At 38.3% G+C, this 15973-nt stretch overlaps 1 protein-coding gene across 1 annotated transcript in view; it reads right to left on the reverse strand.

Annotated features, from left to right (window-relative positions):
* Window positions 1-1318: 1318 nt before the first annotated feature.
* Window positions 1319-15973, reverse strand: part of HHAT (hedgehog acyltransferase) — a 475631-nt gene continuing 460976 nt past the window's right edge. The window contains exon 12 of the mRNA XM_021007864.2: window positions 1319-3407. Coding sequence (XP_020863523.1) covers window positions 3316-3407 — 92 coding nt within the window. The 3' untranslated portion in view covers window positions 1319-3315. The remainder of the gene's footprint in view (window positions 3408-15973) is intronic.

Below are 15973 nucleotides of genomic sequence, written 5' to 3' on the forward strand. Positions count from 1 at the left end.
AGAATATGGATTCTTCATTGCAGCAAACAGTTTCAGAGCACTGAAAGCATTGTGTAATTTCCTTGAGGCAATGTAGCCCACTCTCCTCCTTCTATTCAATTGTGGACCCAACTCACTGTCTATCTGCATCATTAGTCCAAGACATATACATATATATATATATATATATATATATATATAATATATATATATATATATATATATATATATACACATAAGCTATTGAATGATCTTTCTGTGTGTGTGTATATCATATATATATATATATATATATATATATATATGAATGTAAAACCAATTGAGACAGTGTTTATATATATATATATATATATATATATATATATATATATATATATACAGGTGTATACATATACATAGATATACATGTATATACATGTATATGTATATATGCATATATATACTCAATTAGATATCCTCCAACTGCATATTGTAAAATGTGGATGGTTGGGCTGACCTCTTTCAAGTGATTAAACATAACCAAGGAGACCCTATAGTATTCTGGGGATGGATGCAATCAACACAATGTCACCCACAACCAGGAGCAACCATAGAACCTTTCTATTGCCAGGAGATCCTGAATCTATTTGGAATTATAGGAAAAATGTAAATGTAAGTGGCTATGATAAAAGGGGGATAAGTTCAGACAAAGAACTGGGAGACACTGGAAGAGGCAGAAGTCACTTTTCATCTTGTTTGGGTAAAGCTTCATAGAAAAAGAAACACAAGGTTGGGGCTCAAAGTAAGGGAGAGACTTTAGGAGTCAGAGGTATAGGAAGGGAGAGGACACTGAGGAACAGAAATGGGTGTTAGCATTGGCATGAGCAGAGATGGGAGAAAGGACAGGAGAGTGGGCAACAGGGAGTTATTCCAGTTTGGCTGAAATGTAGAGTGTGCAGAAGGGAATAATACAATATAAAACTAGAAAGGTAGTTGAAACCATATTGTGAAAAGTCTGAAATGACAGGACCAGAGTTTATATTTTGTTCAGAGGTGGGGAAGGAGTAACCACTGAAGATTTCTCTAGAGGAGTGAAGCAATCAGAAGAATGTAAGGAAAATTACTGGGCAGAGGCTATATATTCGTCCAATACAATACAAGCCTTTTCCCTAAAGGTGTCCAGAAGTGTTTATTAATGTTGGTTATGGAAATACATACTATTTAAGTGATTGTCATGTTGCCCTCTGTACCCAGGGAGTGGGAAACCAGCTTTGATTGCAAAATAAGGAATCATATGTGATGATTAAATTGGAAAAAATAAAAGCATTAACTCTTTCCCCTGGCATATCATGGAAAAAGTTTTATTTTGCCCTGTCCTGAGGATCTTGCCAGAAATGCATGACTGGCTTTGTTTATCCTCTGTTGCAGAAATAGATAACACAGGGCACTTAAGACAGCTTTGAAGAATACATAACAAGACATGGGGAAGGCATCCTTCCTTGAAATGTGGTTGAAATGTTACAGAAATACACTGGCCAGTAGATTCAATTCAATTCAACTCAAAGGCATTTATTAGACACCTGTGATGTGTCTAGAACTAAAAACAAAAAGACAAAAATGGAAATAGTCTCTGCCCTCAGGGGGCTTACATTCTACTGGGAGGAAACAAAATATATACAGATAAGTAAATACATAACATATACAGAACACTGGGGGGCAAGGCAGAGGAATCAGTGAAGGCTTTTTGTAGGAGGTAGCACTTGAGTTAAGCCTTGAAGAGAACTAGAGAATATAAGAGATAGATGAAAGTTCTGTTGAGCATACCTGCCCCACTTCCCTCTCTCTTCTCCTCCTTCCTCCAGCTCTATTGGTATAATCACTGAATATTAGAATTAGGAAATTAGAAGGGACTAGATAGGTCTTCTAGTCCAACCTAGCCCAGAACCAGAATTCTCTCTACAACATTCCTGCCAAATAGTCATATATGCTTTCCTTGTACCTCTCTGATAGACATGGCAGACTATGTAGCAGAGTTTTCTGGTTTTTATTTGCTCTGTGTGTGTGTGTGTGAGACATTCTTTTGTTGGTCTATAAATCTCACTCCATGGTACCACATTGAATCCTAATTTGTTTTTTGAATCTCCCCCAGTGTTTGCATGCAGTATGCAGCAAAGATGTGCATAGAATGTGGGCCAAGTGTGCTGACACAACCTGGGGTGAGCATTACTACTGTGTCTTCCTCAGGTGGACATGGTCCACATTCTATGTATGCTTATGGTGGGCACTTAATGTCCACTGAATGAATTAAAACCCAGGAAACAAGGTTCTCATTGGAATGGTAGAATGTCCTATTCCCCCCATCAGTAAATGTTGCTGCCTTTAAAAATACTGTGAACTTAATAAAACAAAACACATAAATTTATATTAAACTCAATTACTACTACCAATAAAAACACAAAATAAGGGACAAAATCATGAAAATGTTAGCATTTAACAAAACAGAACAAAATTAATAAGCAAATAAGCAAAGGAAATGCTTCTATCCTATGCTCTCTCCCCTCCCTTTCCTCCTCCTCCTCTCTCTTTTTTTCTTGCTTTCATTTTATATACATATTTGTGTCACTACTTTAAACAAAGAACAACCTCTTGGTGTAGTGGAAAGAGCACCGAATGTAGTGTCAAATGACCTGGGTTTGAATCCCAGCTCTGACACTTACTACAAGTGTGATCTTGGGAAAGTCACTTCATTTCTCTAGGCTTCACATTCCTCATATGCAAAATGGAGGAGATGGATCATTAAATGATCTCTAAGGTCTCTTTAAACTCAAAAGCCTATGATCCCATACATGAACTATAAACAGTGATGTGCTGGTAAATATTTAACAATGGGCTCCACAGAGGGGGAAAAGTATCCATGACACACTTAAGTTTAATCTGCATCATTAACAGTTTCTTCATCACTTTCTTAAGTCTAGACAGTCAACAAAACAAAAAGTCAAGGCCTGATTTGTAGTGGTTCTAGCACAGCCCTGACTCTAAATGTTTCTTCTTACTCTAGCTTTCTTTAAATATAAAATTCCTCTGGTATGTAAATATGCTGTGTGATTTCAAGTTCTCAGCCCCAGGTTGGGCTCCCCTGGAGATGTCTTGGACAAATCTAGTGAAGGTGATGTAGAAGATAATTCCTGAGTTCCCCTGAGTGAGTAATCCTTCAGGTCCGAAATCATGATGGGGAGCCCTCTTATGCCAATGATTTCATTGTCTTAAGCCTCTCCCCACTCCAGTCCACATTCCACTCAGATGTCAAGGTGATCTTCCTAAAATGGAGGTCTGAGCAGGAATAGGAGGCAGGTAGTATTAGTCTGTGGCATAAGTCTGAGCCCAGGCAATGCCCACGTGGGAGTAGGAATATAGGAATCCCATGACTGAGAGGTGCACCCACGGCCAACCTGCAAAGAGGAGGAAAAGGGGTAAGTTAAGCCACCTGGGTTTTAGTCCAGTATCACTGCTCATGCAGGCCATGCCTCTGCCTTCTCAAGAGTCTTAAGCAAAGCCCAAATTTCTTCACCTCGGCAGATATGGCCATTGCTAACATCTGCTACACAGATTACAGAAGATATGGAAATCGTCATTGTCCTCATCGTCACCTTCATTATCATGACAAAATAATAAACTGAACTGGAACCAGACCATCATCACAGACAGAAATGTTGCCCTAAATCACTCAGACTTAACATTGATCCAGAAAAATCTTAACAATGACATTTGAAATTTATGCAGCCATAACAAATCCTTAATCACCACGCTATATGGAAGGAACTTGTAGAGGAAATCAAAATCTTGAGGAAATAGGATGAAGTATATGCCATCTCCTCTCTACTCTTGAAGCTATAAAGAAATGCCTTTCAATAAGCCTATAGAAGATAAGTTTATATCCAAATGTTTTTATAAAACTATAAAAAGACTTCTGAAAAATCTACCTGTTCAATAATTTGTAGAACAATAAACATAAAAATATAGTAAGATAACTATTTGTTCCAGGATAATGTCTATTAGTTGCCAGCTGAATCCTCTCCAAAAGATTTAAAGAACTTTCGTATAATAAAAATAAATAAGAAAAATTCTAGTGCCAAGGATGTTTACAGTAAACCTACAGAAGGTGAGCTTACATCCTGTTACTTTTTTCAACCATAAAAAGGTTACCATAAACACTTATATAAGAATCCACAGTGTTTTAAGAATGAAAAATAGTAACAGCAAGAATAATGACTTATAATGGAACCATTTCTATCTGAACTCCAAAGGACAAGGTGGAATGAGATTTTTTTCTAACAATAATGATGATGGTAATAACAACAGCAAGAACAGCTCCAAATTCACCCCGTAATCCATGCCATGCGGGAGGCAGGTGGGAGATGGCAAAGTGAGGAAATGCCAGCAAGCATGATTCACAGAGGAGTGAAGAGTTTAGAAACAGAACGGAGACACTTTTCCTATAAGCTTTTTTGTTTGTTTGTTTTACTATAAAATTTTTCTCTCTCAAAACCCATGATCTCATAGGCTTAGACAACTATATTGTCATACAATTACTGACATTTCTGTCAGTGTTACTGTCATAATTTATTACAGTAGCAATAAAACAAAGACGTACCTAATTACTTACGATATATTACAGGGTCTTGAATTCCCAGCTCAAATCACCCGTGAAATCACCTCTCCGAAAGCAGGAGAAAGAACATAGAATAGAATAAATATTCTCACCTGTGTGACCACTAACTCCTCCTCAACTAGAAGAAGCAAGGTCTATCAGGAAGGCAATTTAAGCCTCAGGAATTCTATTCATGTCTCTCACAAAATGAGATTTAAACAGTTATTTCAAAATGTTTCCAAATTCTTTCTCCATGACACTTTCTGGAAAGAATTTCTCTTACTCCTTTCTGTGCCTCACACACTGTCTCTCAATATAACAATTAAATCTCTCCAGGTAACAACAATTTATTAATTACACAATCTAATGGCCCCTTCTCAATCCTTATCCTTCTTGATTTTTTTTTTTTGGCAGCCTCTGACACTCTCAGTTATCCTCTTCTCCTGATACATTCTTCTCTCTAGGTTTACCTGAAGCTGATTTCTCCTGATTCACTTCCTAATGAGTCTGGCTACTTCTCAGTCTTCCTTTGCTGGATTTTCATCCAGGTCTTGCCCACCAACTAATGGCATCCCCCAAGACTTTGTCCTGGGCCCTCCTCACTTCTCCCTCTATACTATTTCCTGAAATCAAGTCCACTCAACTCCTCCACTTAGCCATCAAAGTGATCTTCCTAAAATGGAGGTCTGAGCAGGTCAGCCACCCTTATTTAATAAATTCTAATGGCTCCCTATTGCCTCCAGGATTAAATATAAAATCCTCTGTTTGGGTTTTTAAATTCTTTATAATTTGGCCCCTTTCTACCTTTCCAGTTTTTTTTTAAACTTTTACTCCCTGCTTGCTGTTCCTCACACAAGATACTCCATCACCTGACTGGCATTTTCACTGGGTGTCCCCCTCACTGTCTCTGTGTCCTGGCTTCCCTGGCTTCCTTCAAGGCTAAACTAAAATTTCACCTTTTGCCTCTCTCAGTCCTCCTTAATCATACTGCTTTCCCGTTAAGATTATCTCCAATTTGTAATAAATATATATGTGCTATATATTTTCATATACATACATATACATATATGTAGCTTGTTTGTATATAATTGTTTTCATGTTGTTTCTCCCATTAGATTACAAGATCCTTAAAGACAAAAACTGTTTTTCCTGTCTTTATATTTGGAGTGCTTATCCTGGCACATAATAGGCACTTAACAAAGGCTGGTTGACTTAATAAATACTTGCTGATTATAGTCAAGCTACTTCTCCCCAAGATTCCATCCCCTCTTAAAGATATAGGAACAGCATCCAAAATGTCTATGAAGGGCTATTGAAACTGGTGCATATTTAAAATGAACTCAAGTATAGCGAGAATACTAAAGTATTTGCTGTCCATCACAGAAAACTGTTCTCTATTATAAACATGCCACCCACACAATAATGTCAAGAATAATTGACGCAGAATATGGTCTATTTCAGAGTTAACAGTTTAAGTCTGTTACTATTCTGCCTTGCCTAAAATCTATTATCATTTCTTCTAAATAGAAATTCCAAATGGCTTCAAAATTAAAGAGGATGTCAAAGCACAATATCTTATTAACCACTTGATGTACACGGATGCCATCGAGCTATATGGGTTCACTGAAAAACACATTAAACAGCTCCTTCATTTCATGGAATCTGTCTCCAATTATATTAAAATGTCATTTTGACTCCATAACTGTAAAGTTCTTAATGTATGCCAAGGAAATATAGAGCTGGAAGGCTTTGAGCTTGACTTCAGAGGACAGATTGAACCAGTAGATGAAGGTGATACAAAAATGCCACGGTCTCCTCCAGGAAAGACACACTGAGTATCAAGCTATCAAGATACTTCATGGCATCTTAAAGTCAGAGCTAAATAGGGACAACATATTTAAAGGATTTAACACCTACTGTGTGCAATACCAACCATGATACATTTTTTTAGAGCCAAAGAATGGACTATGAAATATTTGGAATCTATTCTAACAAAGATATGCACAATATTAATGAGAGACAGGATCCATCACCCTAAGGCACCTATAGAAGGAGAGATACCTCCTTGTGAAAAATGAGGAACTAGGATGGAATACGTCTTTGGAACACATGATAACCATGTCAAAAATCTACAAAAATATTTTTGGAATAATCAGACTTCACCTCATTAAGCAACAGTGAAGATTAGTATCAGGTATAAGCCATTGGATTTGTCATAAAGAGCTAAAAAAATTCACCCCCAGAACCTATGATGTGTTTGAGATCCAGGACTGGGATCAAAAGGCCCTCAATGGACAACATCTGCATGGAATCAGCCGAAAATATATTGACAGAGAAAGACCAAAGAAATGGCTGAATTGGATTTGTTTATGCAAAAGGAAAGGTTTATGAGAACAAAGCAGACTGGATCATAGGTATAAGCAATTACAGACAGGTTATCTTTAAGGAGTCCAGACTTAGTGGTCAATGTCGATTATGAAAGGAAATGGTAGAATCTTCGCAATACGACAGCGCAGACTGGAAAAAATTTATTACTTACTCAAGACCTCCTAGAAAGACATGACCTGGCCACTAGAATGACATATTAGAAACTATCTTTCATGGGTTAAAGAATAACAAATTCCTATAACACAAATATAATACTTAAAATATCCTTGAGAATTCAAATGAAAAACTGTAGTGGAGTTGAATTATCATGGATTGAACTGTTGCCTATAATTGTAAGTAAGAAAAATGTTTTTAATAGATGTAGCCATGCCAAATGCTTGAAATCTCCAAAATATAAGGAGCAAAAAGATTTCAAAGTGCAGAGATACAATTGAAAAAACTGACCTCATGGGTATGATAATAGCACCTGTCTTTCAGGGTTGTTATGATGATTAAATGAGACAATATTTGTAAAGGGCTTATGATAACATCCAATATATAGTGAGTACTTTAATAAATGTTTATTTCCTTTTTTCTTTCTAGACAGAATGATGGGGATAACATGAGTTTCATTTCTTCTATGGAGTCTCTGCCCCAAGTCACATAGCTAGTAAATATCTGAAGCAGAATTTGAACTCAGGTCTTCCTAACTCCAGGTCGAGGCTTCATACACTTAGCTGTCTCTGGAATTTTACTCTGCCTCTGTCTGCTACTGAACTTGTGTTGAAGATGAGCATGCATCCAAATGCTTTCATTCAACTAAAGCAAGCAAGCTTTTTATTCATCTATTCAACAGCCTGCAGAACAGTAAATATAAAAGAATAATAGCAGGATATCAACTTGTCCTGGGACCAAATCTATCTGAACTCCATTAAAGAAATGAGAAGAAAAATGTTTCTAAAATGAGGATGAAGATGAGCTTACATCCCAATATTTTTATTCAACTACAAAAAGCAATAATTTTATCCTATCAATAAATCAGTATTTATTAAGCTACAATGTGCCAGGAACTTGCACAAGAGTCTGCCAAACATCAATCATAAAAGAACAGCAGGACACCAACTCGTTCCAGGACTGTATCTATCTAAACTCCTGCATAAGATAAAAACCTGAATAATAACAATAATGATAATAATAATAATTCAGTTTTGCACAGTGCTTTAAATTAATACAATTCAACAAAAGTTTATTTTGCAGTGCACAAAATGCTTTCCTCAAAACTATTAAAACAAGTACTTTACAAATAAGGAAACAGGCACATTCAGAATAGCAAAAATAGTAAGGGACAGAGTCCAGAATATAATCTAGGACTGGAAACCTTATAGATGTCTGATTAAGTAGAAAGAGCATTGGGCTAAGAATTTGAAGGCCAATCTAACCAACTCAACTTTGGCTGCATCTCTAAGCCTTAGACAAGTAACTTATACTCTCTCTTCCTCAGCCCATTCAAGAGTTAAATGAGACAATGGGACTAGATTGCCTTTGAGGTCCCTTCTGATTCTAAGATTCTGTGACTCACTGACTTCTAAGATCCCTTCTACCTTTAATGTGGTGAGATTTCTTTTGTCTCTGACAAACTTTCTTTTAAATTAGATTTCTAGAATCAAGTCTTATTTTATCACTGGCTTCCACTGGAGATGCGTTCTCACAAAGAAAGTTGGTCCATAATGAAAATCACATTTAAGAATTCAACAGATCTTTAAGAATTACATATTTATAAGGATAAAAAATTAATTTTCTGGATAAGAAGAGCCACGACAGAGGCCAGAGTACAAATACTGTACTAACATTAAAAATATATCGGAGATTGTTTCATTTGGACTAGAGCCACAGGAGAGGAAGGTGAGCCCTGGGTGTGCCTGGCCAATTATGTTTAATCTATGGCTCTCTCTCTAGCCCAAAGTAAATATATCTTTTCAAAACCCCAAGCATTTAACTATTCCTTTTCAAAGGATTTATCTTGTGTGATCTCTCCCATTTGTTTTTTAACAGACCTTCCCACTGAGTGCTTATTATTCATCCGGATGTCCTCTGCAGGTTTGCCTAGGTCTCAGCAGGTCACTTTCGAAATCACTTTGTGCCATGGCACTTTCAGGGAAATATTTAATATCTCTAAGTAATGATAATGAAAAAAAAGTTCCTTTACCCCAGCAGAATTAGAGAAATAAGAAAGGTGTGAGATGAAACCAGTGTTATTTTTTTCTCTATCTTTTTAGTACCAGCTTTCAACTTGTGTTTCATGTTGGCAGTACCTGAGAGTGCCTGTAGGCATCCTCTGGGCAGATGAAGGAAGGATCCAGCCCAGTCTTGTTCTGGGATTTGCTGCCTGCCCATCAGAACATCAGGACCTCTTCTTCACTCTGCCAGATGGGCCAATCTGTTCCGAGACACAAACACCCCCGGGCCTTCCCTGTCAGCAACGGCTCTTCCTTTCCATGCTACCTCTGGTGGCGGAAAAGTATTGATGGGCTGCGGGGCCACAGAAGGAAGCCCTCCACACAATCAGCTGTGTTCATGATGAAGAGGCAGCAGGGTATTTGGTAAACAATATGCCTAGAGACTTGCCAGGGTGGCCAGAGAATGGATGTGTTTAATCCACACAAAGCTGCTACTAGGGCTCTTTTCAACACCAGGTTTGGAGTTTGTGATGATCAAGGGCAAATGACAATGAGCCATCTGGAAGGTTTAATCTAAGAACTCCAAGGAGGGTTTTGTTTGGAAAGCAACAGAATGGATTTATTTTTCTTATTATATGTAGGAGAGGGCTGCTAAGAGGGGGAGATCAATTTAATTCAATTCAGCAAATACTTGTTAAGCACCTAATACTGCTGAGGCACTGATAGGCCCTAAGGACATCGAGGCAAATATTAAAGTCTTTGCCATGAGACAACCAGGAAAGGACAGCTAGGTGGTACCATGGATACAGTGCCAGGCCTGGAGCCAGGAGGACCTGAGTTCAAATGCAGACTCAAACACTTACTAGCTGGGTGACCCTGGGCAAGTCACTTCACTTTGTTGGCCTCAGTTTCCTCATCTGTAAAATGAGCTGGAGAAGAAAATGGCAAACCACTCTGGTATCTCTGCCAAGAAAATCCCAAGCGGGGTCACAAAGAGTTAGAGGCAACTGAAAATTACTGAACACCACCACCATTTTATATATACTCATAAGTGTAGCTGTTGCCTTTTCTGAAGAATGTAGGCTTCTTGAGGGCAGGGACAGGTTCATATTTATCTTTGGATGCCCAGCACCCAGCACAATGTCTTGGAGTCAGGCCCAATTGAAACATCTGAACAACAACTGATGGGTATTGCTAGAGGTTCAGAGTGGCTGATAAGGCCTCGATGTGTCCTTTCACCCTCAAATAAATGAGTTAAGACTAAAAAGCCACAAGCCAGTCTCCTCATTTGGGAGCCCAAACTACAGTGCCCTTTGGTCTGTGGCTGCTGTCTACAGAGTTAGAATGTAAGCTGCCTGCTGGTAAGGATTGTTTCATTCACAATATTTGCATTCTCAGCATCTAGCAGAGCCTGGCACATAGTAAGTGCTTGATGACGTACTGATGACTAATTTGTTGAGTCAAACATAGAAATGGACCCAGTTCCAGTTCCTGACCTCCCAGCCCATCATTTGTCCCCCTAGACTTGAATTTGTACTATGTACTTCCACTGGGCTAGAACCCATCACCATAACTTACATAATTATAACAGGATTATAACTGATTACATTAACTTATAACTTCAAATTCAAATTCAGAGGCTTCTGCGCACTAATCCTGTGCACTAATCAGGACCTAGTTGCTTGTTGATTTACTGTTTGCAGGACATGGGGCCGTTTACCTCTAAGTCGGAAGCCATGACTCCACCTTCCTAGCTGAGTGCCCCATTCCTCATTACTGCTTTTGACTCATGATGACATTTTTCACTTGATTAAAATGTGCATTTTAATTTCATTTCATCCAGCTACATGGAACCACACTGTGATTCTGCCAATGTCAAATGGAAGAAATGAGGTGAGGAGGGGATTGAAACAGAACCTTCTCTCCTAAGCGCAAAGGATCCCCCAGTCACAGAAGCTTAATTAGAGAAAGAGGCACGTGTTTATCATGTTAAAAGCTAGGTCTAAGGAAATGTGTAGATTTGCATTACTAAGACTTCTGAGCAAAATTCAGACTGTTACTGAAAGCAATGGTCTGGGGATCAGGAATCACATGGTCAAGTCCTGGTTCTGCACACACTAGCTGTTAGAACATGAGCAAGTAGCTTCTCTGCTCCAGTCAGTTTCCCTCACATGCAAAATGATGTTGGTTCAAATGGATGACGTCTAAGCTCTCATATTAATCATTAATAGTAATAAGTGTTATGTATAGAGCTTTAAGGTTTGCAAAATTCTTTATAAATATTATCTCATTTAATCCTTACATTGACCCTATGAATTAGGTGCCATTATTAGCCCCATTTTACAGAGGAAAAAACTGAAGCTTAAAGAGGTTAAGTGACTTGACCAGGATGACACAGCTATGTAAGGTGGTATTTAGGTCCAGGTCTTCCTGACTTCATTTATTCAGACATAAAATATCATTCATACAGTCCTATTTAAAATTAAATTTTATTTTTTCAAACAGCAAAAATTTCCTTCACTCCTTCCTTCAAATCCCCATTAGGAAAGAAAAACATAAAAATTCCTGTTACAAATATGTAAAGTCAAGGAAAATAAATTCCTGCAGTGGACATATCCAAAAGGATGTCTACTTCCATATTCTTGAGTCCATCACCTCTCTGCCAGGAGGTGGGTAGCGGGCTTCCTTCCTGATGAGTCCTAGGAAATTGCTGTTGGTCATTTTATTGAATAATTAAGCCTCTCAAAGTTGTGTGTTTTTATAGTATTGTTATTATATAAGTCGTTCTCCCAATTTTGCTTCATATGGTACTACAAAATTTGCAAAGAGCATCGTAACTGATGTCAAAGCATGTCTAACATTCTCTATGCTATGCCGTAACTCACATTCATATAGCACTTTTAGGTTTACAAATGGCATATCAAAAATGGCTGCCCAAAGCTCTTTTACAGGACCGCTAGATGGCACAGGGGATAGAGTGGGGGACCTGGAGTCAGGAAAACTCGAGTTTCAATCTGGCTCAGATACTTACTAGTTGTGTGACCCTGGACAAGTCATTTAATTGTTTGCCTCAGTTTTCTCATTTGTCAAATGGACTGGAGAAGGAAATGGCAAACTGCTCTAATATCTCTGCCAAGAAAACCCCAAAGAGGGTCATGGAGAATCAGACACAACTGAAAATGACTGAACAACAAGCCATTTTTGTTCTATCCCCTAGAAACTCAAGGGATGGTATCTGCTATACTTGAAGTCACAGGAACTGGAAGCTTCCTGCCAAAGTCTAACCAAACCTTCTTTTGCCATACCTTTATAGAGAGTCACTTTTCCAGGCTCACTGAACCCACCCTGATAATAATTGATAATAATAACAGTAATGCTGCTGATGATAACAATAATACTTCACATTTCTATAGTGCTGGAAAGTTTTAAAAATGTTTTCATACATAATGTCTCATTTTATTCATCTAAAAACCCTGTGAGGAAGACAGGGACATACTATCTTTGACAGATTAAGAAACTGAGGCACAGAGACTTCAATAACTCTCTAGGTTAAAAAAAATCAGTCAACAAGTCTTTATTAAGGATTTACTATGGGCCTGCCATTATGCTAAGCATTAGGGATGAAAGTAAAGGCAAAAAGCCCTGTCCTTGCTCTCAAGGAGCTCATATTCTCATGGGGGAGACGACATGCACATAATTTTATGTACACTCCATATCTGACAAAACTTGACAAAATGATGTTAATGGATGACCTCTGGCTATATATCAGGGAGTGTGTAAGTGTGTATATGTGAGGGAAAGGGCTAGGGAAGGAGAGAGGATGCAAATATACCAGAATTATAGAATTTCAAGGTTAGGGGTGATTTCAGAAGGCATCTACCTGAATAAGTATCCCCTCTACCTCATAGCTGACAAGTTGTTATCCAGTCTTTGTTTGAAGACCTCCTTTGGGGTAGGGGTCTGGCCAGGGGAGAGATTCATCTTCTCCCTAGGCACCCCATTTCACTTTTTGATAGCTCTAATTGTTAAGAAGTATTTCCTTACAGAATTCTAGAGGAAGGGGAGGTGTCATGCTGGAAGAATGCTCTGGAGGATGGAAACAGTATTATATAGTATTCATAGACAGGAAAAAATGGCACGTATTGCTCATCTGGAAACATCGGGGAGGATACTACCAGCTAATCTAGTTCTATAGTCACTGTAAAAAATCTTCAGTGCCAGAACTCTGCTCTGTAAAACAGGACACAAGTTTGATCTCCAGGCCTTGCTATTATTCTCCTCTTTTCTCTACTTTTCACCTTTTTTTTTCCATCAGCTTCCTAATTTGCATACTGTTTCCTTCCCATTAATGCTCTTCTTAGAGTTAAGATGGCAACAAAGTGAATGTCTCACTAAGCAAAAGCATGAGGATTCTCCCTAATAGGACACTTCAGGTAACTGGCTCCCTGAGTCCAGCTCAGACTGGTGAGATGGAGGAAATATCGTCCAGGGAAAGAAAGCAAGACAGAGGTATCATTCCTCTAAGTAAGATTTAGGAGGGAATGGAATATATGTAGATGTACAATAGGGTCAATGATATAATGGAACCTATGGGAAGCTTAGTAGGTGGAATAATTAATTTAATTAAAAGAATCTGGGGAGACTACGTTGTAGTAGAGGGGCAATAACACTGCTTTTGGAGTCAGAGGACCTGCGTTTGAATCTTCCTCAGATATGTAATACCTGTGTCACCTTGGGTCAGTCAGTAAACCCTTCTGGGCCTTATCTTCCATATCTGTAGAAGTAAGAGGACTGAATTAGATGCTCTACAAGGTCTCTTTCAGGTTAGGTGGCGAAGTAGATAGACCACTGGGCTTGGAGTCTGGAAGACCTGAGTTCAAATGTTACCTCAGATACTTACTAGCTGTGTGACATTGAGTAAGTCACTTAGCCTTATTTGCCTCAGTTTCCTCATCTGTAAAATGAGCTGAAAAATGGAATGACAAACCAACCTGGTATCTTTGCCAAGAAAACTCAAAATGGGGTCACAAAGAGTCAGACACAACTGAAACAAATGAACAACAACAATCTCAACATAAAATCTATGATCCTTAAAAAATAACAATAAAAATAAAAAAAAATAAATCTATGATCCTATGATACTTGTGTGTTGCATATCTGGATAACTGTAGCTAGTAGAAATCAGGTAGATTGTACGATATAATAGCAACACCTAATAGGACTTGGTAGGTGGTACAATAGTGCTAGTTAGATGGATATATGTAGGTTGTATAGTAATATTGCTAATAAGGTATTGGCTCTAATGAGAGTTGGCTAATTGAATCTGGGTAAGATGTATAGGAAGATGTCTAGAGCTAATAGGAAGTGAATAGTCTCATTGAACTGGAGGCATTTCAGCTGAACAATACTCAGGCAATTACATTAGTCACAGAGATTTGGAATCCAGACACTAAGAGTATTGAAGAAAAACTGTCACCTAGTGTACGGCAGAGGACAAAGGAATACGCTAAATCTGTCTTTACTGAGAGGTACAAAAGAATTAGAAGCTCTCTATGAACAGCTTGGCAAAGCTTTAATTTTTTTTAAAAAAAAGGTGATGTACAAATATCAGATTTATAGCACTGTACTTACTAGGATCTATCTGAATCTATATCTATCCATATATGATAATTACCACAGGTAAATAAAATAAATTGTAATAGGTGGCATTTATTTAAATGATTTAAGCTTTCCAAAGTGCTAGATACAGATATATAAGATCTCATTTGAACCTCATAACCCAGCTGTGAGGTAGGTTACTAAAGTATTTTCTCCATTATACAATCAAAGCTCATGGAGGATAAATCACTTGTTCATGGTCACATGGGGTTCGTAAGGGTCAGAGGTGAGATCGAGCCCAGGTCTCTTCTGACACCAAGTCTGGTGTTCATTCCTTTGTATCATACTGCATTTCACCAAGACAGATGGAAATACTCAAATGAAGCATTCAAGAAATATTTTGTCATTTCAAAATGTTTTGGGGTCTTATGATAGAACCCTCTAATCTCTAAATCTGGGGACCTTCCAAGGTCAGATAGTGGGTGGTCCCTGGATTTCATGCTTACTCTCTCCCATTTCATCCCTATCTGATGCATTGGGGGGGAAGGGGCGGCCGCACAGCATTAATACCTCAGGCCCCTGGGACAGATAGTACTTAGGGTATGAAAAGATCCATTTCCTAAACAATGAAGCCCAATCCCTGAAGTGAGGAGGTAGTGTGTTCTCTCTCTCACTGCTGATTCAACACAAATCCCCTTTACTAGAAAAGATCAATCTATCCTAATGGGAGTGGACTTAATTGAGTTGCTGAATAGTATATTGGCTATCAATTTCCTCATCAGATGCTGTGCTGCACAGTTTAGATTGTGTTCCAAGGTTACTGAATTCAGCTCCATTCGGGTATTGAGCACCTGCTGTGTGTTAGGTACCATGCTTAGGGCTGTGGGGAATACAATGATCACCAAGACACAATGTCTGCATCTATAGACAAAAACTGCCAGCTTAAGTCTGTTCACTAATTATTACTCTTTGAGGGGGAAAATGGTTAACAAACAGCATTTCTTTTGCTCATGAGTCAGTTTTCACACTTCATATGCTGATCCTGACCATCCTCATCCAACATATTTTTACAGAAATCTCCTCTATACACAAATGACGATGAAAGTATATGGGCAGTAGAGGAAGGCTGGTGGGGAAGGGAGGAGACTGGTGAAAGGAAATATGTTGGCAGGAATCTAGATTTCCAAACAGCTCTGGACAAATCCAAAGGGCTCTGAAGCTTTCT

This window comes from Phascolarctos cinereus, unplaced genomic scaffold, assembly GCF_003287225.1.
Source record: "Phascolarctos cinereus isolate Bilbo 61053 unplaced genomic scaffold, phaCin_HiC Scaffold_5;HRSCAF=322, whole genome shotgun sequence".
Classification (NCBI taxonomy): Eukaryota; Metazoa; Chordata; class Mammalia; order Diprotodontia; family Phascolarctidae; genus Phascolarctos; species Phascolarctos cinereus.